We start from the raw sequence: 25,114 nt of genomic DNA on the forward strand, positions 1-25,114 counted from the left end.
CTTAAAAAAAAAAAAAAGACAGCAGCCAGATTCTGGGGTGAAAACCCAAATGACTATGTGGGTTGCATTTATAGGTCATGTGGTATGGAAAAAGACCATTTTTAATATATTAGAATCATATTTTGCTTACTTGCAGAGGATACTGGAACAAAACTAGATTGAAGGAATAGAAGGTTTGGGTTCCCAGTTCACCCTCCTCATATGTGATCAGATGAGCAGAATCACTGGAAATACAGTCTCTCACTTCCTCTTTGCTTCTCTCTTTTCTATTCTACACACAGATGAATTTGTCAATGTTTATGCATAATAAGACAACTTCCCTCAGTAATTCCAAACTGTGGTGAGAAGCAGTGATTCCCACAGAACATGAAGGAGGCACATGGAAAAGCACATTAAATCCATGCAGGCAAGAGCTAGAGGCTTCTGGGAGCATATCTGAACTTGGCATTGAATAATGGATATCATTTAGAGAGTAAGTGATGTGAGGAGAGCAGTCTAGAAAGAATAGCAAGAAAAGACACAGAAGTAGGGATGTGCAGAGCTCATAATTTAGGGAAAAGGACTGATCCAAGGTCGCTGGGTCTAAGACTATGTGATGGGAAAATGTGTTAAGAGTAAGATTAGAAAGGAATCTAATCTTCACTCTATAGCTATAAAAAAGATGTGTGATCATACATGAGAAAGCCACTGTGTGGGCCTCCAGAATACAGAATCTAAGCACTAATGGCCCTTACAGGTCTTCTGGAGACAGCTTCTCTGATTTTTTTCCCCTGAGAATCTCCCCCATAGCATCGTTCTGTGTGGGAGGGAACCCACAGGATAGGGGCAAGACTGGGGCCTTCGATTCATCAGAATGTGAGGAAATAACTGAGACTCAGTTTCCTCAGGAACAAAATGGGGGACATTGACTTGCCTGGTACATAGGATTGCGATGAAGACCAAGTGGTTAGGATCACAGACTTTGGAACAACATGAACTAGCTGTCAGGACCTCAGGTAGGTAATTCTCTTGATTTCATTGAACCTCGGATTCTCTTCAATAAAATGATAATATTTGCCTTGTATGCTTGATAGGAAGATTAACTGATAAAATGGCTATAAAATGCTTAGCCAAAGCATGGCATACAATACTCAGTAAATATTACTTATCATAATTACTTAATAAATGATATTTTATTGTCTGAAAACACATGATTTGTTCCCAAAAGACTTCTTTTGGGAGACTGCCTAAATCGTGCAAACAAATGCAACAAAATTCACGGGGACCCATGAGCCCGCAAATTCCTAGTTGAGCTCCAACACAGGCGGGCCACGCCTCCAACCGTGCAGGCCACGCCCCCAGTCGCTAGCAGAACCCGCCCTTCAGCTCTCCTCCCCGGCCCCGCCCCTCCGGCCTAGCAAGCGCACGCCTCCCATTCCGACGCGCCTGCGCAGGGTAGGCTTCCTTCAGAGGCTATGAGGGTGCTGGTGCGGCGTTGCTGGGGTTCTCGGCCGGCTGGTGGTGGTCCGGACGCAAGGCAGACCCCCCAGTGGCGAGCGCTGGCCGGGCTTGGTGCGTCCCCTGGCAGGGAAGACGGCCGGGGCGTCCGAGTCCGCGAGAAGCAGCCCTGGCGGGTGCTCTTCTTCGGTACGGACCAGTTTGCCCGAGAGGCGTTGCGGGCGCTGCACGCCGCCAGGTACCGGGGCCGGGGCTTGGGGGGCCCGGCTGCCGAAGGCGCTGCTGCCGAGCCACTGCGCCAGCTCCGAGGGCTTGGACTCCTCGTCAGGGATAGCAGCGGCGCCGGAAGGGTCTGGGCCCAGATCTTGGCGTCTCCGGGCGCCCGGAAGGTGCACCCTTCCCGTCTGGTCCCTCCGGTCTACACTCCGGCTCCCGGCTTCATCCGTTCTTCTAGCGCTACCGGGCGCTTCAAGGGGCCAAGCCCGCGCTAGTCGTTTTGCATACCTCATCCACCACAGCCACCACCCCCTTGCCCCATTTGTGTGTAAGGAAACCGGAGCTTGGAGAGGTTAGGAGATTGCCCAAGGTCATCAAATGAGCTGGTTCGGCCTTGAAACAGGGTCTGACTTCAAAGTCCTCCCCTTTCCACTTACTCCTTCTGCCTCCTCTTCATCTAATTTGTACCCTCCAATCCTTTGGGCTTCTTGCCGGTCACAGGCATACCCATGTCTCACTTCCCTGCCCCCCATCTCCTTGTATGCAACGGGACTCAGTTTTCTGGAGCCACAATGAGGACATAGTCCAAAACCGAACTACTTTCAACTGAATAAATTTACAAATCAGAACTCTTAGGTATACATTTAGTATTTCTGAAATTTAACAAATCTTATTTACAGGGGAAAAAATTGAGATCCACTCTGTTCTGAAAGTCCATATGGTATATGGTAGTGGCTCTACCCAAATATACTGCTCTGCCTTCTTTCTCCCAACTTCTGTTTGTTATTTCCCCACTCCGTTTTTTCCTGATGTTTCCCCAACACTCATTTCTGCCTTCTCCAAGTCTTCCCTGCAGATTCTACACAGCAGCCCTCCTATTGACTCCCCCGTCAATCCCCTCGTATCATATCCCTCCCTCCAGTGCTCTGCCCTGGCACCCAGAAACACTCCCTTCATACATGGTCCCTTTGCATACCCTCCCTGATGTACTCTCCACATGCTGCTTTCCCCAAAGTGCCTCCAGAATCTCACTGCTTGTGTGCTGACCTTTCTGCTGATGTTTCACTTGGCAACCCCATTATTCTTGTGCTTTGTCGCTATATACTCATTTCCTTATTACTTCTCCATACCTGATGCGATACCTGCTAAATTAATTAACCCCACCCCCGGGTACTGGAATACTACACAGCAGGTAAAAAGAAAGTAGTAGTACTAAATGTACTGCTATGAAATGATGCCCATGGGGGGGTGTGTGTGTGTGTAAAGTATTTATTGTTTGACTAGCACGTGGTTGTGGTACAAAATTCAAAAGGTTCAAAGGATATACAGTGAAAAGTCAGTTCCTTCTGCCTCTGTCACTTCCCAGTTCCTCTCTTCACAGACAGCTACTGTTTCCAGTTTTTTATTTTAGAAATGTTCGACAGATATACAAGCAAGTGTATATTTAACCCACTTTTTAAAAAGACTCATAAAATGGTATATATAGTGTTAAGAGGAAAAAAACAAAATGCAGAGCAATATATATAATATCCTAGTTGTGTAAAATGTACTGTATGTGTTTCTGTATGCACAGGAAATTTCTAGAGTCATGCCATCCAAACAGTAGCCACTAGCCACATGTGGCTCTTTAAAAATAATTAAAATTAAATACAAAATAAAAACTCAGTCAGTTGTACTAGTTTTAATCACTTACCCTTAAATGTTTTGTGAATTTAACCACAAAAGTACTGTGGAAGTGTGGGAGGTAGTTTAGCTTTGAGTCATTGTCTTAACATTTTCTTCCAATCTTTCCAACGTAGGGAAAACAAAGAGGAAGAGTTAATTGAAAAATTGGAGGTGGTCACAGTGCCCTCCCCATCACCAAAAGGACTGCCAGTGAAGCAATATGCTGTCCAATCTCGGCTTCCCGTGTATGAGTGGCCAGATGTGGGATCTGGAGAATATGACGTTGGAGTGGTAGCTTCATTTGGCCGACTTTTGAGTGAGGCTCTTATTCTTAAATTTCCCTAGTAAGTTTTTTTTAAAGGAAATAAAGTATAGAGGACTTGGTCTTTGCATATGGGCCTGGTGTTTAAAGTGCAATGACTTGAATTCTAGTTCTGCTGTCTTTAGTATTTTAAGGTAAAAAAAATTGTGTTGGTGTCACGAATATATGATGCTCTTGATCTATGGGCTCTCACTCACCCTCACTTAAATTCCTTGTTTATGGGGACACCTGGGTGGTTCAGTGGGTTGAGCTTCTGATTTCAGCTCAGGTCATGATCTCACAGCTCATGAGTTCGAGCCCCCCATCGGGCTCTGCTCCTGTCAGCACACAGCCTGGTTCCAATCCTCTACCCCCCTCTCTGTGCCTCTCCCCTCCTTGCGTCTTCTCTCTCTCTCAAAAATAGATAAACATTAACAAGAATAATAAACTCCATGTATATGCTGACGGCTCCCAAATTTGTCCCTCCAGTTCAGATTTCTCCCTGAATTCCAGGCCGCTGATGCACACTGCCTCCTCCACAGTTCTGCTTGGGTGTCTGATAGGCACCTTACACAGAAGATGTCCTAAACTGCATTCCTGAACTTGTGCCCCAAACCTGCTTCTCCCTACATCTTTATCTCAACAAATGGCAACTCCACCCTTCTAGTTGTTGAGACTCAAAACCTTTCAGTCATTCTTATTGCTTATCTCACCCCACACATCCAGTCCATCAGCAAATTCTATTGGCTCTGCCTTCAAATTCTATCTAGAATCTGACTGGCTCTCTCAACACTTTTACTGCTGTTCTCACTGTCATTCTGCCCCCTAACCAGTAGCCCCCTAACTGGTGTCTATTCCTGTCCTTGGCCTTCTCAATCTTTTACCAACCCAGCAGCCAGGCAGGGGAGAGGCAGAGGGAGAGAGAGAGAATCTTAAGCAGGCTCCACGCCCATCGCAGAGCCCAGCTCGGGGCTCAGTCTCACAACTGTGAAGTCATCATGACCTGAGCCAAACTCAAGAGTCAGACACTGACTGACTGAGCCACCTAGGTGCCCCAAAATGATCCTTTTATTTTATTTTATTTTATTTTATTTTATTTTATTTTATTTTATTTTTTAAATTTTTTTTTTTTTTAACATTTATTTATTTTTGAGACAGAGAGAGAGCATGAACAGGGGAGGGTCAGAGAGAGAGGGAGACACAGAATCTGAAACAGGCTCCAGGCTCCGAGCTGTCAGCACCGAGCCTGACGCGGGGCTCGAACTCACAGACCGCGAGATCATGACCTGAGCTGAAGTCGGACGCTTAACCGACTGAGCCACCCAGGCGCCCCCAAAATGATCCTTTTAAAGCAGAAGTTTGATCATGTCATTCTGCTCAAAATTCTCTGGTGTTTTCCCATCTCAGAAGAGTTCAGAGTCCTTATATGGGCCTACCTACTGGGTTTGGTCCCCTCCTTGCTGTCTTAGTGTTATTCCTCAGGTTCACTCCGCTCCAGCCACACTACACTGGCTTCTCTGCTGTTCTTGAACTTGCCCAGCATTTACCTTCTTCAAAATCTCTGTACTTATTACCTCTGCCTGGAATATGTTTGATGTCTTATTCCCTCACCTCTTCACATCTTACTGGTAAAATTTTCTGTGACTCCTATTAAAATTGTAGTCTCCTACCTAATACTCCTACTCCTCTGCTTTATTTTTCCCCACAGCCCTTAGAACCATCTGGCAGACTTTTTGCACTTTCTGTTGTTGTTTATCTCCCACCCTTTGCGCATAAGCTCCCTGAGGGCAGAATTTCTTCTCCTTTGGTTCAGTGTTGCTTGTATCCCAGCACTTAGAACAATGCCAGCACATGAACTGTGCTCAGTAAATATTTGTTGGATCAATGAGACTGGTCTGAACAGAGCTTTGAATATAAGACTCTTATCTCTTAGACATACACTCCCAAGTGCATATTCCTGCGGTGGAGATATCATTAAACTAAGATAGCTTACTTAGTAAATGATTTAAGTTGCTCATCTATGGGCAATACGTGTGTTAGGGTAAAAAAAATACATCATTGGATGGGGATTCAAGAAGCTTGTTTTAGGCATTCTATATGCAAACTAAGTGAAACAAGGGTAATTATGTGACTAAACTATAAACATTCACATTGTCCATGAGATGCACAGTAGGGTTTGAGTAGTTCTTCTCATACAGTATAAAAGGTATTTTTTGCTTTTATTTAAAAACTCCAAGGGGCGCCTGGCTGGCTCAGTCAGTGGAGTATGTGATTCTTGATCTTGGGGTTTTAAGTTCAAGACCCATGTTGGGCATAGAGATTACTTAAAAAGTAAAATCTTTAAGAACTCCCAGACATCACAGATTATTGTGGAACACCTTTGGAACAGTGAGTTTGTTCTTGTTCTGTTTTTAATTGAGTTTCATTGGCCTTTTATGGTAATAAAGTAAACTTAATCTCTGGCTTCCTTTACTGATGATATAAGACTAGATTTTCTTTTCTTTATTTTTGAGAAAGAGAGAACACACGAGCAGGGAAGGGGCAGAGAGAGAGGAGACACAGAATCCCAAGCAGGCTCTGCACTGTCAGAGCAGGGCTCAAACTCACCAACCGTGAGATCATGACCTGAACTGAAATTGAGAGTAAGGTGCTTAACCAGCTGAGCCACCCAGGCACCTCAGGTATAAGACTAGATTTAACTTTGTTTTTCAAACTTTCTAGGGAAGTATAATGATAAAAAGTAGCATATTTGTTTAGGTAGCAGGAACTAAATGGTAAAGCCCATTTGCACACTAATGTCTGCCTTTTTCTGACTCAGTGGCATATTGAATGTCCATCCCAGTTGCCTCCCGAGGTGGCGTGGTCCAGCGCCTATAATCCATACCGTGCTTCATGGAGACACAGTTACTGGAGTGACAATTATGCAAATTAGACCTAAAAGGTAGAAGATATTTTCTTTTCTCTAGACTTTGTAATTTTCAATGTTGTTGTCAATCTGTTTGGAAGGGACATGGAAGTAGATGAATGGATGGTGCTAATTCCTCTTAACTCCAGAGTGCCTTCCCTTTCTGCCTTTTCCTGGTTTCTAACACAAACTATATGTGATTTTGTATTATGAAGTATCTCTTTAAAGCCCTTGTGAAATGTGTGGCTTGTTGATTGAAATAAATTATACCATTAACAAGTGGATTTCTTTAAAAGATGTGTAAATGAGAGGTGGATTTTTGTATATTAGTTGTTACAAATCTCAGTTCTGTTAGCCTAGGTTTCTGTGGTCAAAAATTTTTGGAACCTGAAATAAGACTATATTGTATGCCAATGTGTAATATAAGTGTCTTAAACATTTAATTTTTTTAAAATCATACTGTGGTTTAAGAAACAGGATTATATTAAGTTGCTATCTGTTATCACCTAATGTCCCCATAGAAAATAATTCACAGGTTCACAAGAACAGCTGTATATCTGGGATTTGCTTTAACTAACTTCAGAAAAAGGGAGGAACATGTGAAACAAGTTGCAAAACTTTGATGATTCTAAAATCTGGGTGATGTTATTTGGGGATCAGGTGACTATTCACTCTAGTTTTATGGATGTTTGTAATTTTTCATAGTAAGAATTTTATTAAAGCTTATAGAATAGAAATTAAATTGAAATTAAATTGGAACTATAATTAACAACCACAAAGTTAAATATTTAAAATAAAGCATATTTCTAATAAAAGTTGATAGCCAGTATTTACAGAGCTAGATGTAAAAATGTAAGACTATGGGAATGCAAATACACTTGTGCCTACTTATAATCACCAGTGATTATAATCCAGGCAAAACTCTTGTCTTTTGAGAAAGGAATTACAGGAAGAAATCATTATGAATTTAATTGTACTTGGAAAATCAATTTTTTGCTCTATGCCTTCATTGTATAAATAGAAACTTTTTAAATACTATTTATTGCTAAAGGTATAATTATTATTTTTAATGTTTTTTATTTTTTATTTTTGAGAGAGAGACAGCGTGTGAGCAGGGGAGGGACAGAGAGAGAGGGAGACAAAGAATCCAAAGCAGGCTCTAGGCTCTGAGCTGTTAGCACAGAGCCGGAAGCAGGACTCAAACCCACGAACCATGAGATCATGACCTGAGCCAAAGATGGACGCTTAACAGGCTGAGCCACCGAGGAGCACCAAGGTGGAATTATTTGTAACTGCAATTAAATCCCTAATGTGCAGCTTCATACTTATTTCCTTTGGGAAAAAATAGATTTAAGATCTAAATACAGGCAAGATGTTACTTATTTCAGACTGACCTTTCTCTTTGGCTAATGGCTAACAGTGAAATTCACAGCCAGGGTTAAACTATTCTTGTGATGTGTAAACACTCATGTAAACAAACACATTGATCTTAAAAAATAGTAATGTTATCATTTGCTTTTGCTTTTCTATAGGTTTGACGTAGGCCCAATTCTCAAACAGGAAACGGTTCCTGTGCCACCTAAGAGCACCGCAAAGGAACTGGAGGCAGTGCTGTCAAGACTGGGTGCCAACATGGTACAGTTCTCCCATATCCCACTGCTTTCTACTCATTCAGTAGGTCTCCTAACTGTTTATGATGAAAGGAACACTTCCATGATGTGAAATTTGCAGCTGTTTTCTTTTAAGTGATTTCTATCCCTGGCTTTCTAAAATTTAGGTTGGCATTTCTCATGTAAGTCTTTGAGAAATTTATCGAGTAGGTGCTTAATAAAGGCTCTCAAATGAAATGCATGTGTTTCTGTGGTCCACCACACCACGTTTCAGAGGCCTTTAGACTCTTCTTGCCAGTCTCACCCTCAGTCTCATAGAATCACCTGGTGCCCCCGTCAGACTGGCCAGCGGCCATTCACTCGGTGACTGGGCACTTCTCCCACTTCTGTGCCTGTGCGGCCGCCATCGCCTCCACACACACTGGAGCTCTGTGGACCCCCTGGCTATACACGAGCTCTTCAGCTTTGTGTAGCTTGAATCTGCATACAGTAGGTCTGAGTGAATGCTTAGTGACCAAATTAATGATTTTCACATGAACTAGTTAATTTTCTATATAGGACAGTTTTCCCCCATCTAGATGGTGCTTTCTAATCTAGGCCCTCGCCTCAGAAGTGTTTTTGTAATAGTGGCTCTCATTTATCGAGCACTGGCTCATGTGCCAGGACTATTCTAGAAACTCTGTAGACATTATTATTATTATTATTATTATTATTATTATTATTATTATTTTACCTTCCCAATAAACTTCTCAAATAACTTTTCCACAATACATGCTAGTAGGTGGTGGAATTGGGATTTGAACCCAGAACTGTGTGACTCCAGAGTACATTCTCCTTCTTTGAGGCTCTACTCCCTTCCCTCCCTCAGGGTCAGAGTGCGGATTCTGGAGCACATGCTGTCCTGACACCAGAGCTTGCATAGCCAGGCAAAGCTCAGCGTTCTCTAAAAGCATAACATTGCCCCATACCCTGCAGAGAGCAACATCCACACTCAAACTCCATTGAGTAGACACGTGTCATCACAGCTTAAGCCAGTTTACTGCCCTGCCCTGCCACACAGCTCCTTCAAAATGTTTGATAGTGTCATGGTACTGAATTATAATGTATTTCTGTTTTTGTTCTCATCTTGAATGTGTTGCTCTCTCTCTTTTTTTTTAAGCTTATTTCAGTTTTGAAAAATTTGCCTGAGAGTTTGAGCAATGGAAGGCAGCAGCCAACTGAGGGAGTGACACATGGTGAGCAAGGACTGCGGAGACCCTTCCCTCCTCCATGAGGTTTTGTCTGTCTTGATAGCACCTGAACGTCCTGACTTCCTCACTTGCACATTTCTCTTAATTTTGACTAAAGATTTAGTGCCCACTTGTATGTCCCTTTCCAAAGAATGGTTGGTATGGTCTCCCTTCCCCTCTTACCCTTGTAGCCTCATGAAGGTGTAGAAATTTTTTCCCACTTCTTTATATGGAAAAGTACCAAACAGAGTGAAGTTAAAAGATGGTGAATACCTGTTTTATCCAGAGTCAACAATTATTAATGTTTGGCCACATTTTTTTTCTGTGTGTGTGTGTGTGTGTGTGTGTGTGTGTGTGTGTGTGTATTTAGTACATATATTTTTTTTAATCTTTTTTTAATGTTTTTTATTTTTGAGAGAGAGAGAGAGAGAGACTGCGTGGGTGGGGGAGGGGCAGAGAGAGAGGAAGACACAGAATCTGAAGCAGGAGCAGGCTCTGAGCTGTCAGCACAGAGCCTGACATGGGGCTCAAACTCATGAACCAAGAGGTTATGACCTGAGCTGAAGTCTGATGCTTAACCAACTGAGCCACCCAGGCACCCCTATTTAGTACATATTTTTAGATTTCTGCTTAATCGTTTGGAAGTATGCATCGTAACCTGTCATCCCTAAATACTTCAGCATGCATCTCTTAAGAGAAATGAACAGTTCCCTAATAGCATCTAATATCCAGTGCATATTTAAATGCTGCTAATTGTCTAAAAACTTATTTTTTAGCCATATATTTTTTTTCAGACTAACATCTAATTGTAATTAGTTGTTATGTCTCCTTAATCTAGAGTAATTTCTCCACAAATTTTTTCCTTCCATGTCATTGACTTTTTGAAGAGACCAGGCTAGTTGTCTTTCCTTCCGGTGTTGTTTTAACTTGTTTTTCTAGCCCTTAGATTTCTTGTGAATTGGAAGTTTTAAAGCCTTGATTAGACTCAGGCTTGAAGTTTTTGGAAAGGGTATTTCATAGATGATATTGTGTTCCAATGATATTTGTTTCAGTTTGTTTTTAATTTTAAGGATTGCTTTTTATTTTTATGATTTGTTTCTTGAACATGTAAAACATTTACGTGGTTCAAAAGTCAAAACTGTTTAAAAGGGTATACTCAGAGAAGTGTTGCCTCTGTCTACTCCAGTCTACTCCAGTCTTTGGATGTCACATCAGTGAGCCATAATACCAGGGTTGTATCGAGGCTGGTGAGGTTAAGTTGGATCACTTGGTTGAGTCCAGTACAAAGATTTATTTCCGCTTTTGCAGGGGTAGGTAATCTGTGGGGTAATGCTTTGGCACCATGCAAACATCCTGTTCTCTACCAACCTTTCACATAATAATTTTGGCATGGGTTGATGCTTCTTCGTTAAATGATTTATTTCATTAGGGATTGCAAAAATGGTGATTTTCCAATTCCTTTTACCTTTAATACTTGACATTATTCTGTAAAGAAGAGCTTTTCATCATTAATTGAAGATGAATTTTAGTTCATCCAAAAATGGTAGGATCAATGCTTGATTCTTTCTGTAACTACCAATTTTTAGAGTAAGAAGTGGGTGCCATAATCACCTTCAATTATGGTAGCAAATGAGATTTTTAAATTATTATATGACTCATGAATTTTCATTTATTGTGTTTTACAGTTAGTTGCATTTATAATTCTTTATACTGCTCAAGTCATCCCAAATTTGGCCAGTGGGAGCCTCTTAAAGTTGGGTCCTGTATCCTTTATTTTGTTTTTATTAATAAAAAAAATGTTTTTAATGTTTATTTACTTTTGAGAGAGACAGAGGACAGTGTGAGTAGGGGAGGGGCAGAAAGAGAGAGGGGGAAAACAGAATCTGAAGCAGGCTCCAGGCTCTGAGCTGTCAGCACAGAGCCGGACACAGGGCTCGAACTCTGGATCATGACCTGAGCCAAAGTCGGATGCTTAACCGACTGAGCCACCCAGGTACCCCTGGTTCTGTATCCTTTGACAACCCCAGGTAGTTTTTGAGTGCTTCCTTGCTTTCTTTTTCTAAGATGTCCCAGGCTCACTTTGTGAATTCTCAGCGTTGTTCATTTTAGCAGGGGGTGATATTTAGAAACAGTCTGGTGCAACTGTGTGTTCCAGGTTAAGGTGTCAATAGACAAGGTGAGGCATTATATATATATTTTTTTAATGTTTATTTTTGAGAGAGAGAGAGAGAGAGCGAGTGCGCACGTGTGAACAGGGGAGGGGCAGAGAGAGAGAGGGAGACACAGAATCTGAAAATAGGCTCCAGGCTCTGAGCTGTCAGCACAGAGCCTGACACGGGGCTTGAACTCTGAACAGCAAGATCATGACCTGAACCAAAGTCAGACACTTAACTAAGCCACCCAGGCATCCTGAGGCATTATATTTTTAAAATAATACTTGAGTTCATACTGTTACTGATTTAAATTTTAATTTCAGGGCTTTTCTTATATTTTCTTTTAAACTGTTAATACTTTCAAAAATTAACACTGACCTATTTATTTAATTGCTAGGCATAAAATAGTTTCAAAATTACGACACCAGTATTACTATAAACAGTAAAACTACTGAGTAATATTTCAGATTTCTCTGCAGTTTTTTTTGTCCATAGACTGCTAAGAGTGTGCAGTCAGAGTACCGTGTTCAAAACTTACTGGAGATGATTATTTTTTCCATGTGGTTTTGTTATCTAGTTTGATATATAGTTAAATTTATTTGCTTCAGTTTGTTTTTAATTTTCATAGTTGCCTTTTTTCCTCTTTATGATTAAATTTGATTTTTTGAATCACACAAAACATCTCTGTGATTAAAAAATTTAAGCCATTTGAGGAATTATACTCAGAGGAGTTTCACTTCCATCCCTAGTTCCTCCTTCCGGTTTCCCTCCCTCTATAAGTAACTAAATGAGTTTCTGATTTAGCCTTCCAGTTGTTTCCTTTTATCAAAATAAGCAAAACCACATATTTTTTATTGATTTTTCCTTTTTTTCTTTCACAAAAGGTGGCATAAAATATACACTCTTTTGTACCTTTGGGTTTTTTTTAACTTAACAGTGTACCCTGGAAACCCTTTCCTATCAGTAAGAAGAGATTTTCCTTGTTCCTTTTTTTTTTTTTTTAATTTTTTTTTAATGTTTATTTATTTTTGAGAGAGAGACAGAGAGTGAGTGGGTAGGGGTAGAGAGAGAGAGGGAGACACAGGATCTGAAGCAGGTTCCAGGCTCTGAGCTGTCAGCACAGAGCCTCATGTGGGGCTCTAACCCACAAACTGTGAGATCATGACCTGAGCTGAAGTCAGATGCTTAACTGACTGAGCCACCCAGGCGCCCCACCTTGTTCCTTTTTATGGCAGCATAGTTCTTACTTGTGTGGATAGATCATAATTTATTTAACAGAACCCCTATTGATGGGCACTTTGGGTGTTTCCAAGCTTTTGCTATTTCAAATAATCCCATTGTAGATAACTTGGAGCATATTTTACTTCCTAATCAAATAGATGAGAAATTGCATCTTGGAGTAGTTTTAGTTTACGTTACTTCTATGTGTGAGGTTGAGGATCTTTTTTTATGTTTAAGGACTAATTGCATTTCTTTTTTCTGGGAAAGGACATTATATCTTTTGCCCATTTTTCTATCACATTTTTGGTCTTCTCAGCTTTTAGGAGTACTTTATATAATAGATTTTTAAAAATTTTTCTTTAATGTTTGTTTATTTTTGAGAGAGAGACAGAGCGCAAGCAGGGAGGGCCAGAGAGTGAGGGAGACACAGAATCTGAAGCAGGCTCCAGGCTCTGAACCATCAGCACAAAGCCTGATAAGGGGCTTGAACTCAGAAACTGTGAGAGCATGACCTGAGCCGAAGTCAGACTTCACTTAACTGACTGAGCCACCCAGGTGCCTCTATGTAATAGATTTAAATAAATCTATATGATATAAAGTACTTCTAGATATGTTATTATAATATTACATAGATATATATACATAGATTAGCATATAACTTATATTTATTATAAATCTAAAGTGTTGTGATAAAAATTATAGATACTTTCAGTTTGTTTTTTCACTTAATTTATGACCTCTCCATCTTACAAAAGGTTGTTTTTAGTAAAAGCTTATTTTTATGTAGTCATATTTATCATTCTTTAATTGCTTCTGGATTTTGAGTCATTCTTAGGAGGGCTTTTTCTACACCCAGGTTATAAAGAAATTCACCCATTTTTCATAGTATTTGTATAGTTAATTTGTTTATTTTTACTTCATATTATGGAAAATTTCAAACATATTCAAAAGTTGAGAAAATAATACAAGTTCTCTTATATCTATTATTCAGCATCAATGTTACCAATTCATGGCCATGGAACCTGATATTTATTCTTGCTGTTGGCTTTATCTTTCAGCCCCTAAGATTTCTGCTGCTACCAGCTGTATAAAATGGGAGGAGCAAACTTCAGAGCAAATATTCAGACTTTATCGTGCCATTGGAAATATAGTAAGTTGGAAGTCAGATTGCAGTTTTACTTAATTGTCTTTGTGTGTGTGTGTGTGTGTGTGTGTGTGTGTGTGTGTGTAAATATTTTTATTTAGGACTGAATCTCAAACCTAAGAATCCTGAAATTCATTTTATTTTTAAAACTTTAAAAAAAAATTTTGGTCAAATACAACATAAATTTACCATTTCAACAATTTTTAAGTGTATAAATCAGTAGCATTAAGTACATTCATTTCATTGTGCAAACCATTGCCACTGTCCATCTCCAGAACTTGTTCATCATCCCATACTGAAACTCTGTACCCACTGAACACTGATTCCCCCATCTTCCCTTCCCACAGTCTCTGGTAACCACTGTCCTGCTTTCTGTCTCTTAGAATTTGCTTATTCTAGGTACCTCATATAAATGGTATCATACGATATTTGTCCTTTTGTGTCTGGCTTGTTTCACTTTGCATAATGTCTTCAAGGTTCATCAATGTTGTAGCATGTATCAGAATGTCATTCCTTTAAGTTTTTATATGGGCCTTAGAATTACAAAGCACTTTTGAATATATATATATATTGCAGTTTCCCATAACCAAGTTTTATTACCCATTTCATGGATGAGGGGAATGATGGGTGCCCCATCACTAAATAATATAAATCTCATTCCTAATCTATTGCTTTTTCCAGTACGTCTTTCTGCCTGTAGCCAATTTTTTACAACAGAATTCTTAAATACTCAATTTCTACAGATAGTATACCAAATGGAGTTTTAACTTTAAATTACTTATTTATTACATAATTCTTTATTTGTACTTACAGTATTTATTAAATACTTACTAAAATACCTGGGGTGCCAGGCTGCCTCAGTTAGTGGAGGATGTGACTCTCAGTCTCGAGGCTGTTAAGTTCAAGCCCCACGTTGAGGGTGTAGAGATTACTTAAAATCTTTTTTAAAAACTAAAAATAAATACTTATTAAAATGCCTGAGGGACGCCTGGGTGGTTCAGTAGGTTAAGCGTCTGACTCTTGATTTCAGCTCAGGTCATGATCTCGTGGTTTGTGGGTTCGAGCCCCATGTCGGGCTCTGCACGGTGCAGAGCCTGCTTGGGATTCTCTCTCTCTCTCCCTCTCTCTCTCTCTCAAAATAAATGAGAATAAACTTTAAAAAATAAATAAATAAAAATAAATAAATAAAATGCCTGAGTTAAATTCTCAGTTCTTTGACAAATTTACTGTTTTTTTTCCCCTTCATTTTGATAGTCTCTTGTGTTGTTTGAACTCCAGGCCTACCAAGTGTGGGATTTTTAATGGACCACCTGTTATTAATGTTGGTTAAAAAGGAGAGCTGTCGCTGAATATCTCTAGCATGCCAAGTTCTTCAGTGAAGATCACAATCGCACATTGTGGGTATTATCTGATTTTAAGTTGATGAAATTGAGGCTTGAAGTAGAGAATGGATGGTTATTGAATGATGTTGCACAAGGTCACATTTTTAGTTAGTGAGAGTCAGGTTTTGAACCAGATCTGTCTCACTGTAAACCTTGTACTTTCCCCATTGCAGCAGAATGACGTAGGGAAAGGAACATGGACTTTAGAGCCAGACAGAGCTGGGTTCCCTCTTGTCTCTGCCACTTCCTAGTTTGGTAGACTTGGGAAAGTTATTTAGCTTCTGAGCTTTAGTTTGTTCATCTGAAAATTAGGGCTGATATAATGTATAAGAAGCATCTAGTATAGTTTCTGGCAAAGAGTAGGTACTCATTAAATGTTATCTGCTATTATTCACATATTCGTGCATTCATTAAACAAAATATTTTTTGAGAGCCTATTATGTGTCAGGCATTGTTCTAGGTACTAGAAATACAAATGATGTGAGAAGATGGAAACAAGCAAATAAGAAAAATATCAGTGTGATAAATTTTTTGATGAAAATTAAAATAGGATAATGTGATAGATTAACTGGAGGTTATTTTAGATTTGGTAGATGGGGAAGGAATCTCTGAACTGAAATTTAAGTTTAGATCTGAAAGACAATAAGGAGCCAGTCATGCCAAGTTCAGGAAAAGAGCATTTCAGACAGAGGGAGCAGCTAGTACAAAACCTAAGGAAGACTAAACAAGATAAAGACCTCACAAGAAAAGAAAGCCACGTGAATATAGTGGCTTCACAAGAATAGACTTCACAATAAAATAGGCTTTACAATATAGACTTTACAAGAAAAGAAAACCACCTTATGAATATAGCAGCAAAAATCCTCAGCAGAATTACCAAACCAAATCAAACAATGTATAAAAAAGGATTATATTCCATGATCAAGTGGGATTTATCTAAGGAATGCAAGATTGAATCAACATACAAAAATCAATCTATTAACGTACCATATTAATAGAATAAAGAGCATATAATTTACTCAACAGAGGCAGAAAAAGCATTTGACAAAATCCAACACCATTTCAGGATAAAAATGTTCAACAAACTAAGAATAGAAGGGAACTTCCTCAACCTGACAAAAACCCACAGCTAACATATTTAATGGTGAAGGCCTGAAAGCTTTCCCCCTAAGATCAGGAATGAAACAAAAATGTCCACTGTCACCACTTCTCTTCAACATTCTACTGGAGGTTATAGCTAAGGCTATCAGGCAAGAAAAAAGAAACAGTACAGAATCAGACTGGAAAGGAATAACTAAAGCTCTATGTACAGAATCAAAGAATCCAAAAGAAACTTTTAGAGCTGATAAGCAGTAAAGAAGACCTAAGTAAATGGAGAGACCTTGTTGTTCATGGGTTGGAAGAATATTGTTAAGATGGCACTATTCCCCAATTGATCCACAGACTCAACGCAATTCCTATAAAAATCCCAGTTGACGTCTTTGCAGAAGTTGACATGCTTATCGTAAAATTCATATGGGATCCCAAGAGACCCAGAATAGCCAAAAAATCTTGAAAAAGAAGGACAAGATTAAAGAACTCACCGTTCCTAATTTCAGAACTTGCTACAAAGCTTCACTAATGAAGACAGTTGGGTACTGATATAAGAATAGACCTGTTTCTCAATGGGATAGAATTGAGAGCCCAGAAATAAACCTTCACATTTGTGGTCAATCGATTTTTGATAAGGGTACCACCATAATTTGATGGGAAAAGAATAGTCTTTTTTTTTTAAGTTTATTTTTTTAGATGGAAAGTATGAGCAGGGGAGGGTCAGAGAGAGAGAGGAAGAGAGAGAATCCCAAGTAGGCTCTGTGCTGTCAGTGCAGAGCCCAACGTGGCTCAAAGTTGAGATCATGACCTGAGCCAAAACCAAGAGTCAGACACTTAACTGACTGAGCCACCCAGGCACCCCGGGAAAGAATAGTCTTTTTTAATACATGGTGCTTGGACAACTGGATATCCACACTCAAACAAATTTGGATTCCTACCTCACACCATGTATAAAAACGAACTCCAAATGGATCAGAGACCTAAATATAAGAGCTGAAATGATAAGACTCTTGGAAGAAAACCTAGGGATAAATCTTCATGATCTTGAATTAGGCAATGGTTCTTAAATATGTTGCCTAAAGCTTAAGTAACCAAACTAAAAATAGAGAAATTGCATTTTTTTAAATATTTATTTATTTTTGAGAGACTGAGACAAAGTGAGACTGGGGGAGGGGCAGAGAGAGAGGGAGACACAGGATTGGAAACAGGCTCCAGGCTCCGAGCTGTCAGCACAGAGCCTGACGCGGGGCCCGAACCCACAGACTGTGAGATCATGTCCTGAGCTGAAGTTGGACGCTCAACCGACTGAGCCACCCAGGCGCCCCAGAAATTGGATTTTAAAATTAAAACCTATTGGGGCTTCAAAGAACACTATCAAGAAAATGAAAAGACAGCTTACAGAGTGGAAGAAAATATTGGCAAATCACATATCTGATAATTGTCTAGTATCCAGAATATATAAAGATCTTATACAACTCCACAACAAAAAGACAAAACATCGTCATTAGAAAATGGGCCAAGCATCTGAATAGATATTTCTTCCAAGATCTATAAATGGCCACTAACAACATGAAAAAGTGATGATTTTCGTTAGTTGCCACAAAAATACAAATCAAAACTGTACAGAGATACCACTTCATACCCACTAGGATTGCTATAATTAAAAAAAAAATAACAAGTGTTGACATGGATAGGGAGAAATTGGGAACCGTCATACATTGTTGGTGGGAATGTAAATGGGTGCAGGTGCTACGGAAAGTAGTTTGATAGTTCCTTAAAATATTAAACGCAGTTACATTACTATATAATGATCCTTATCTTGTATAATTCACCTTTTCTCTCTACTGAGAACAAGCTTGTGCTATAACAGAATGAGAACCTAGGAGCCAGGAGGCAAAATTTGATTCCTAGAGCTCCCATTTACTAACCAAGAGCAAAACTCCTTTCTGGGTTTCTGCTTTTTTACCTCTAAAATGGGGTTAATGACCATGTCCACAGCTGCCAAGATCAAAGGAGATAAACCTTGTGAATTAAATCCGTGCAAACATATGATTTTGACAGTAATGATGGTGGATACTGAAATGACTATATTCTTACCATCCCTTTGCTTTCTGTAATGCTGTGATGATAAGGTGAAGATGATCTTTACCCTCCTCAAGAGCAAGAAGAATATATTCTGAACAAGAACTATATGTCTTGCATGTTTATAACTCTCAGTAAACATAAACCTTTTTTTAGTCAGCATGTTTCAAAAATATTTTGATTTCTTTGAAAGAAAAAAGTTACATGAAAATTGTTTCATAACTCTTACTGGAAGTGGGTGAAAGAAAAATAAGTCAGCAAATTTGAGAAGAGGATATTGTACTGGGGCGCCTTGGGTGGCTCAGTCGGTTAAGTGTCCGACTGTTTATCTCAGCTCAGATATCGAAATGAGGGTCGTGAGTTCAAGACCCAAATTGGCATGAAGCCTACTTAAAAAATGTTTAAAAATTTAAAAAAAAAAGAAGAGGATATTGTACCAAGACATGTCACATTGAAGATCATGGAACACCTATGAATCAAATGTATTTAATTCTTTGATGCAATGTTCAAATCTTTGCAACAACCTAATTCTTCTGAAAATTAAATTGTCCTCTTTAGGGAATCTCATAAAAAGAGCATTGAGCTGAGAATGAGAAAACACAGATTCCGGTGCTTGGCTCTCCTAACTAACTGTGTCTAAACTTGGGAATATAGCTGCATTCTCTGGGCCTCACTTTCCTCATCTATGAAATGGAGGATTGAACTACAGCCTGAAAATCAATTTATTTACTTCAGAAATTTGAGAGAACTTGTGTCCTGGTATGTGTTAATTTTTATGAGTCTAAAATCAAAAGTGACAAAAGTGGCATTTCACACTGTGGGGAAAGGTGAGATGGATTGTCCAGTAAATAGGGTTGGGACAACTGAACTGGTTAGCCATTAGAGGAGGAAGCCCTCAAATCCTGCCTTTCAAAGTCAACATAAAATGTAGATGGATCAAGCATTTAAATATAAAAGAGTAAAGCCACAAAGAACTGGGGAAAAAACACAGTTGAATAATTTTACAATATTAGTAATCTTAAAGTGTGGGATAGCACTTTTAAGTTTGACATGAACCACTGGAGTCATGAGAGAAAAGATTGGCTAATATTACTACAAAAAACTAAAAAAAGTTACACATAGGAAAAAATTACTGTACCCAAGATTCAAAGTCTACATACTGGGAAAAAAATATTAATAGTAATAAGAAATGGAAAGTAATTGAAATGTCCATCATAAAGGTTTCGGTTGCGTAAATTATGGCATAGTCATAAAATGGAATATTGTACAAGTACAGCAGATAAAGACTGAAATAGACACACATGCACTGATGAAAGTTGCCCATGCTTATTGTTAAGCAAAGAAGTCCCTTTGAAAAACAGTACGCTCTAGATTTTTGTAATATTTGTAGAAAAAACTACAAGGTTATACACATCAAATTGTTAACAGTGGTTACTTCTAGGGATGGGAGTACAGAATACTTACTAAGTTTTTTTTTAATGTAATTGTGGTAATGCATTTTTTATAATGAACATAAATCTTACATTAGAAATGTTTTGGTTTTTTTTAATGTTTATTTTTGAGAGAGAGACAGAGCGTGAGCAGGGGTGGGGCAGAGAGAGAGGGAGATGCAGAATCCGAAGCAGGCTTCAGGCTCCGAGCTATCAGCACACAGCCTGACATGGGGCTTGAATCCATGAACTATAAGATCATGATCTGAGTCGAAGTCAGCCGCTTAACCAACTGAACCACCCAGGTGCCCCTTACATTAGAAATGTTAATAAAGATATAAACACTGATTTTTTTTTAAGTTTATTTATTGACTTTGAGAGAGAGAGCAAGCTGGAAAGGGGCAGAGAGAGAGAGAGAGAGAGAGAGAGAGAATCCCAAGTATACACTGCCAGCATGGAGATCATGACCTGAGCTGAAATCCAAAGTTGGTCGCTTAACCAACTGAGCCACCCAGGCACCCCTATTGATTTTTATTTATTTATTTTATTTGTTTATTTTTAAAATATTTTTTAATGTTTATTTATTTTTGATAGAGACAGAGCATGAGCAGGGGAGGAGCAGAAAGAGAGGGAGACACAGAATCCGAAGCAGGCTCCAGGGTCTGAGCTGTCAGCACTGAGTCCGACACGGGGCTCAAACTCACGAACCGTGAGATCATGACCTGAGCCAAATTCAGACGCTCAACCGACTGAGCCACCCAGGCGGCCCAAACATTGATTTTAAAAGAGTGTTTTAAGGTCTTACAATCTTGGAGACTTATGTAGAAGGCCACACCTGTGTTCTGTTTTGTAAGGTTTAGAGACTTCGCTCCCAATTCCTCTGTAATTGGGAGAGAAGTCAGACCATAATAATACAAAATAGTAGTTGAAAAGGGTTTGGGGGTTAAGTGTATTCTTTTATTATACCTTCTTTAATTTTCTTTGCAGATTCCGTTGCAGACACTCTGGATGGATAATGCCATTAAACTTCTGGAACTGGTAGAAGTTAATAGTTCAATCCTCACTGGTACTAACTTTTGAATAGCTGATGTGGAAAATGTTTTCACTATACTCCATTTGAAAATGTGTCTTTTTTACCACAGGTTACAGTTACTAAAAATAAGAGTTCTTTTAGTTTGTGTCAGTTCAATAATTATATTTTATATTCATTTATTGTCTTGCTCTTTGCAGTGTCCATTCACATGTATTTTTTCATTCAGTCATTATAAGAATGTGGGAAGTAGGCAAAGCAGTGTTACTATCCTATTTTAAGCTCTGATTCTTTATACTAAGGTTTTCAGGGAGTGCAAAATGATTTGGTCAGTTTCATTCTGGTGAATATCATAATGAAAATCTTAGCGAGAATCCTAGACCAGGGTGTGGCATTTCATGACACAGTCTGTTCATTCTAAAGCCCATCAGTGCCTCCAAATGTGGTGGACTGAAGGAGTGTGAGTCACAGAGGGAGCTGGCCCAGCACAGAAGGAGTCAGAGTTCCCCAGGAATCTAAGACTTGTTTGGTCATGGATAGAAGGGTCAGCTTAGATCCTAAGCTTCCTGTATACCTCTCCACTGGTAGATAGTTATTTCCCCCAAATGGTCAAAATTTCTAAATTCAGCATTTTTAGTTAATCTTGGGAGGCTGGGTGAAGGACTCATAAGTTCCTATGCATACTGAAAGCTTCCCTTTGAGTTTGAGATACACACAGCATTATGGCTCCATTGTAAGTTTGGATTACAAAGTCAGGACATCAGCAGGTATGCCCTCTCCAGTATTAGTACTGCCTCCCAGGATGTTTGTTTGATTTTTCAGAAGCGCCATGAAGTTATTTATAATAATTATTTATTCTAATATCCTTTTCCCCCCATTCTTTAGATCCAAAATTAACAGGACAACCTGTTATTCCCGGATCAGTAATATATCACAAACAGTCACAAATACTGCTGGTTTGTTGCAAGGTACATTTTTCTTTTAGTTTTAAACTATACTTGTTTTACTGAGTTTAATCATTTTTAGTTAAGATTTTACTCAACTATTTATCCATCGGATTGAACATTGTCTCAATCTGGGCAGTTTTTGTTTTTTTTTTAATATTTATTTAGTTTTTTGAGACAGAGCATGAACGGGGGACGGTCAGAGAGAGAGGGAGACACAGAATCTGAAACAGGCTCCAGGCTCTGAGCTGTCGGCACAGAGCCTGACGCGGGGCTCGAACTCACAGACCGTGAGATCATGACCTGAGTCGAAGTCGGACGCTCAACCGACTGAGCCACCCAGGCGCCCCTCAATCTGGGCAGTTTAATTTTCTTAAGAAATAGTTGAATCTCTAGTATAATTTTTTTAAAGTGATGTTTTACCAAAGCATTATTACTCAAAGAAGATTCAGTAACCTTAGTGCTTTCTTAAAAGAAATTTGTATATTCTCACTAATCCATTGTAATTAACAAGATCTTGTTAAAACTAACAAGTCTTGGGGCGCCTGGGTGGCTCAGTCGGTTGAGCGTCCAACTTCGGCTCAGGTCATGATCTTACGGTCCGTGAGTTCGAGCCCCGCATTGGGCTCTGTGCTAACAGCTCAGAGCCTGGAGCCTGCTTTGGATTCTGTGTCTCCCTCTCTCTCTGACCCTCCCCTGTTCATGCTCTGTCTCTCTCTGTCTCAAAAATAAATAAAACATTAAAAAAATTAAAAAACAAAAAACTAACAAGTCTTGGGGCACCTGGGTGGATCAGTTGGTTAAGCAACTAACTCTTGATTTTGGCTCAGGTCATGATCTCACAGCTCATGAGTTTGAGCCCCATGCTGATGGCACAGAGCCTGCTTGGGATCCTCTCTGTCCCTCCCCTGTTTTTTCTCTCTCTCTCTCTCTTTTTCTCTCTAAACAAACAAACAAACAAACTTAAAAAAAACAAACTAACAAGTCTTATTTAACTAGCAAGTTGTCTTGCTAATATGATGATCACAGAAGACAGACATATGAAAGTATGTAGCTGAACTACCACAGTGCTGGTATCCTACTTGCTTTTAGTGTTCAACAGTGGTTAAAGAGGGGATTTCTTAACTATTTAAAATGACTTGAGGGGCACCTGGGTGGCTCAGTCAGTTGAGCATCTGACTTTGGCTCAGGTCATGATCTCATTGTTGGTGAGTTTGAGCCATGCATCGGGCTCTGTGCAGACAGCTCACAGCTCAGAGCCTGAAGCTTGCTTTGGATTCTGTGTCTTCTCTCTCTCTCTGCCCTTCCCCTGCTCACAGTCTCTCTCTCTCTCAAAAATAAACATTAAAAAATGAAATAAAACAACATAAAATGACTTTAGAACCATTATTATTTAATGACAGTGGCCTGAGAGCTGTTGCACATTTTTTCCATTTCCTGGTATTTTCCTTCATGGTGTTTATGTGCAATGTTTCATGCTCAAGAGGTTGTGTTTGAAATGTGTGATAAGAGCGCCTGGGTGGCTCAGTTGGTTAAGTGTCCAACTCTTGGTTTCAGCTCAGGTCATATCTCACAGCTTATGAGTTCAAGACCCACATTGGGCTGTGCCCTGACAGCACAGAACCTGCTTGGGATTCTCTCTCTCCCCCTTTCTTCCCTCCCCCACTTGTGCGCTCGCTTGCTCTCTCTCAAAATAAGTAAACATAAATAAATAATAAACTTATTAATGAATGAATGAAAGAGTGGTAGAGTGATCTGACCTACATAGACTATAGATACAGAGCTTCCACATCAACCTCTCTTCATCTTTCTTCAACTTATTCTCGAACAATGTAGGGTGCACATGTTTGCTGTCCTTGTCTGGGTCTTTATATATCTGTATTGCAAATCTGCAGTTTACTCTCATAGAAGATGGGGTTGTCTGAACATGTGAGTTTGAGTGCCACCAGTTATGTCACGTCGGACAAATCACTCACCTCTGAGCATCGGTTTTCTCTTCTAAAATCAATTCCCTCTGGGGATGATAGTGGATCTGCCTTTTAGAGCAGTTCTATTTTTGATGACCAGTCATAGTAAGATATATGGACATACTCTAAAAACTATAAAGTACCATGCAAATATAACATCTTTATTCTGCTTCCTTTATGTTTAAATAGGTTTAATTTATTCAGGTCTGTACATTTGTTATCACTCAGTAATAAATGCAGTCAAAGAAACGTGTATGTTACTTAGTACAGTGCTGTCTGCAGCTAGGCATTTGGTAAGATTTGTAGGTTTGTTTGTTCTCATGATAAAAGTTCTATAAACTAAAATGTAAGAGTTTTGCCACCACTGTCTAGTCACTGTCTTTTGCTCTTTAGGACGGTTGGATTGGTGTTCGATCAGTGATGTTCAAGAAAACGCTAACAGCTACTGATTTCTACAATGGATACCTGCACCCCTGGTACCAGAAAGATTCCCGAGCTCGACCAAGCCAGTGCAGATTTCAGACTCTCACACTGCCAACAAAGAAGAAGCAGGAAAACAAAATTGTTGCTATGCAACAGTGCATTAAGTAGTTAGGAAGTAGATGGACAAGAATCTACTACGTATTTGTAATTTATTAAAAGCCTTCTTTACAGGAAATTACCTTGACTTTCAAAGAAGATGACACTGTTGGAGGGAAAGATTATTGTCAAAAGATGAATTACCTCACTTCCCATTTTTTGTTTAACAGTAATTAAAGACTACTTTTCTATTTGAATAACCAAAAAAAGCTTTAAATAAAATTTAATTAAAATAAAATTTTTATTTATAATGTGAAACTCAAGGAGATTTTATCTTTCCATAAAAGCAAATGCAACTTGTGTGTGTGTGTTTGTGTGTGTGTGCCCCCATTGATTATGCTATCATTTCAGCAGTATTTAATCTACATTTCTGACTTTCAACAAGCAGTAAAGTCAGCTCTTAAAAATTTATACACCTTCGGGGCGCCTGGATGGCTCAGTCGGTTGAGCGTCCGACTTCGGCTCAGGTCACGATCTCGCGGTCTGTGAGTTCGAGCCCCGCGTCGGGCTCTGTGCTGACAGCTCGGAGCCTGGAGCCTGCTTCGGATTCTGTGTCTCCCTCTCTCTCTCTGCCCCTCTCCCGCTCATGCTCTGTCTCTCTCTCTCTCTCTGTCAAAAATAAATAAACATTTTTTAAAAAAAATAAAAATAAAAATTTATACACCTTCTAGTTTTTACAATGTAGTAAACATAATATTTAATCATCTCTGTCACATGGATTTATAGT

The 25,114-nt window shown here is 39.4% G+C and overlaps 1 protein-coding gene across 1 annotated transcript; it reads left to right on the top strand.

Moving 5' to 3' along the window:
* Nucleotides 1-1,440: 1,440 nt before the first annotated feature.
* On the top strand, nt 1,441-24,859 carry MTFMT (mitochondrial methionyl-tRNA formyltransferase). Its single transcript, XM_042988623.1, has 9 exons — nt 1,441-1,675; nt 3,453-3,662; nt 6,438-6,560; nt 8,057-8,159; nt 9,294-9,369; nt 13,796-13,887; nt 20,855-20,933; nt 21,783-21,865; nt 24,202-24,859. Exons 1-9 carry the CDS (start codon nt 1,455-1,457, stop codon nt 24,397-24,399), a joined length of 1,185 nt encoding a protein of 394 aa, XP_042844557.1. The 5' UTR covers nt 1,441-1,454; the 3' UTR covers nt 24,400-24,859.
* The last annotated feature ends 255 nt before the right edge of the window (nt 24,860-25,114 follow it).

This window comes from Panthera tigris, chromosome B3 (genome assembly GCF_018350195.1).
Source record: "Panthera tigris isolate Pti1 chromosome B3, P.tigris_Pti1_mat1.1, whole genome shotgun sequence".
In the NCBI taxonomy this organism is placed as follows: domain Eukaryota; kingdom Metazoa; phylum Chordata; class Mammalia; order Carnivora; family Felidae; genus Panthera; species Panthera tigris.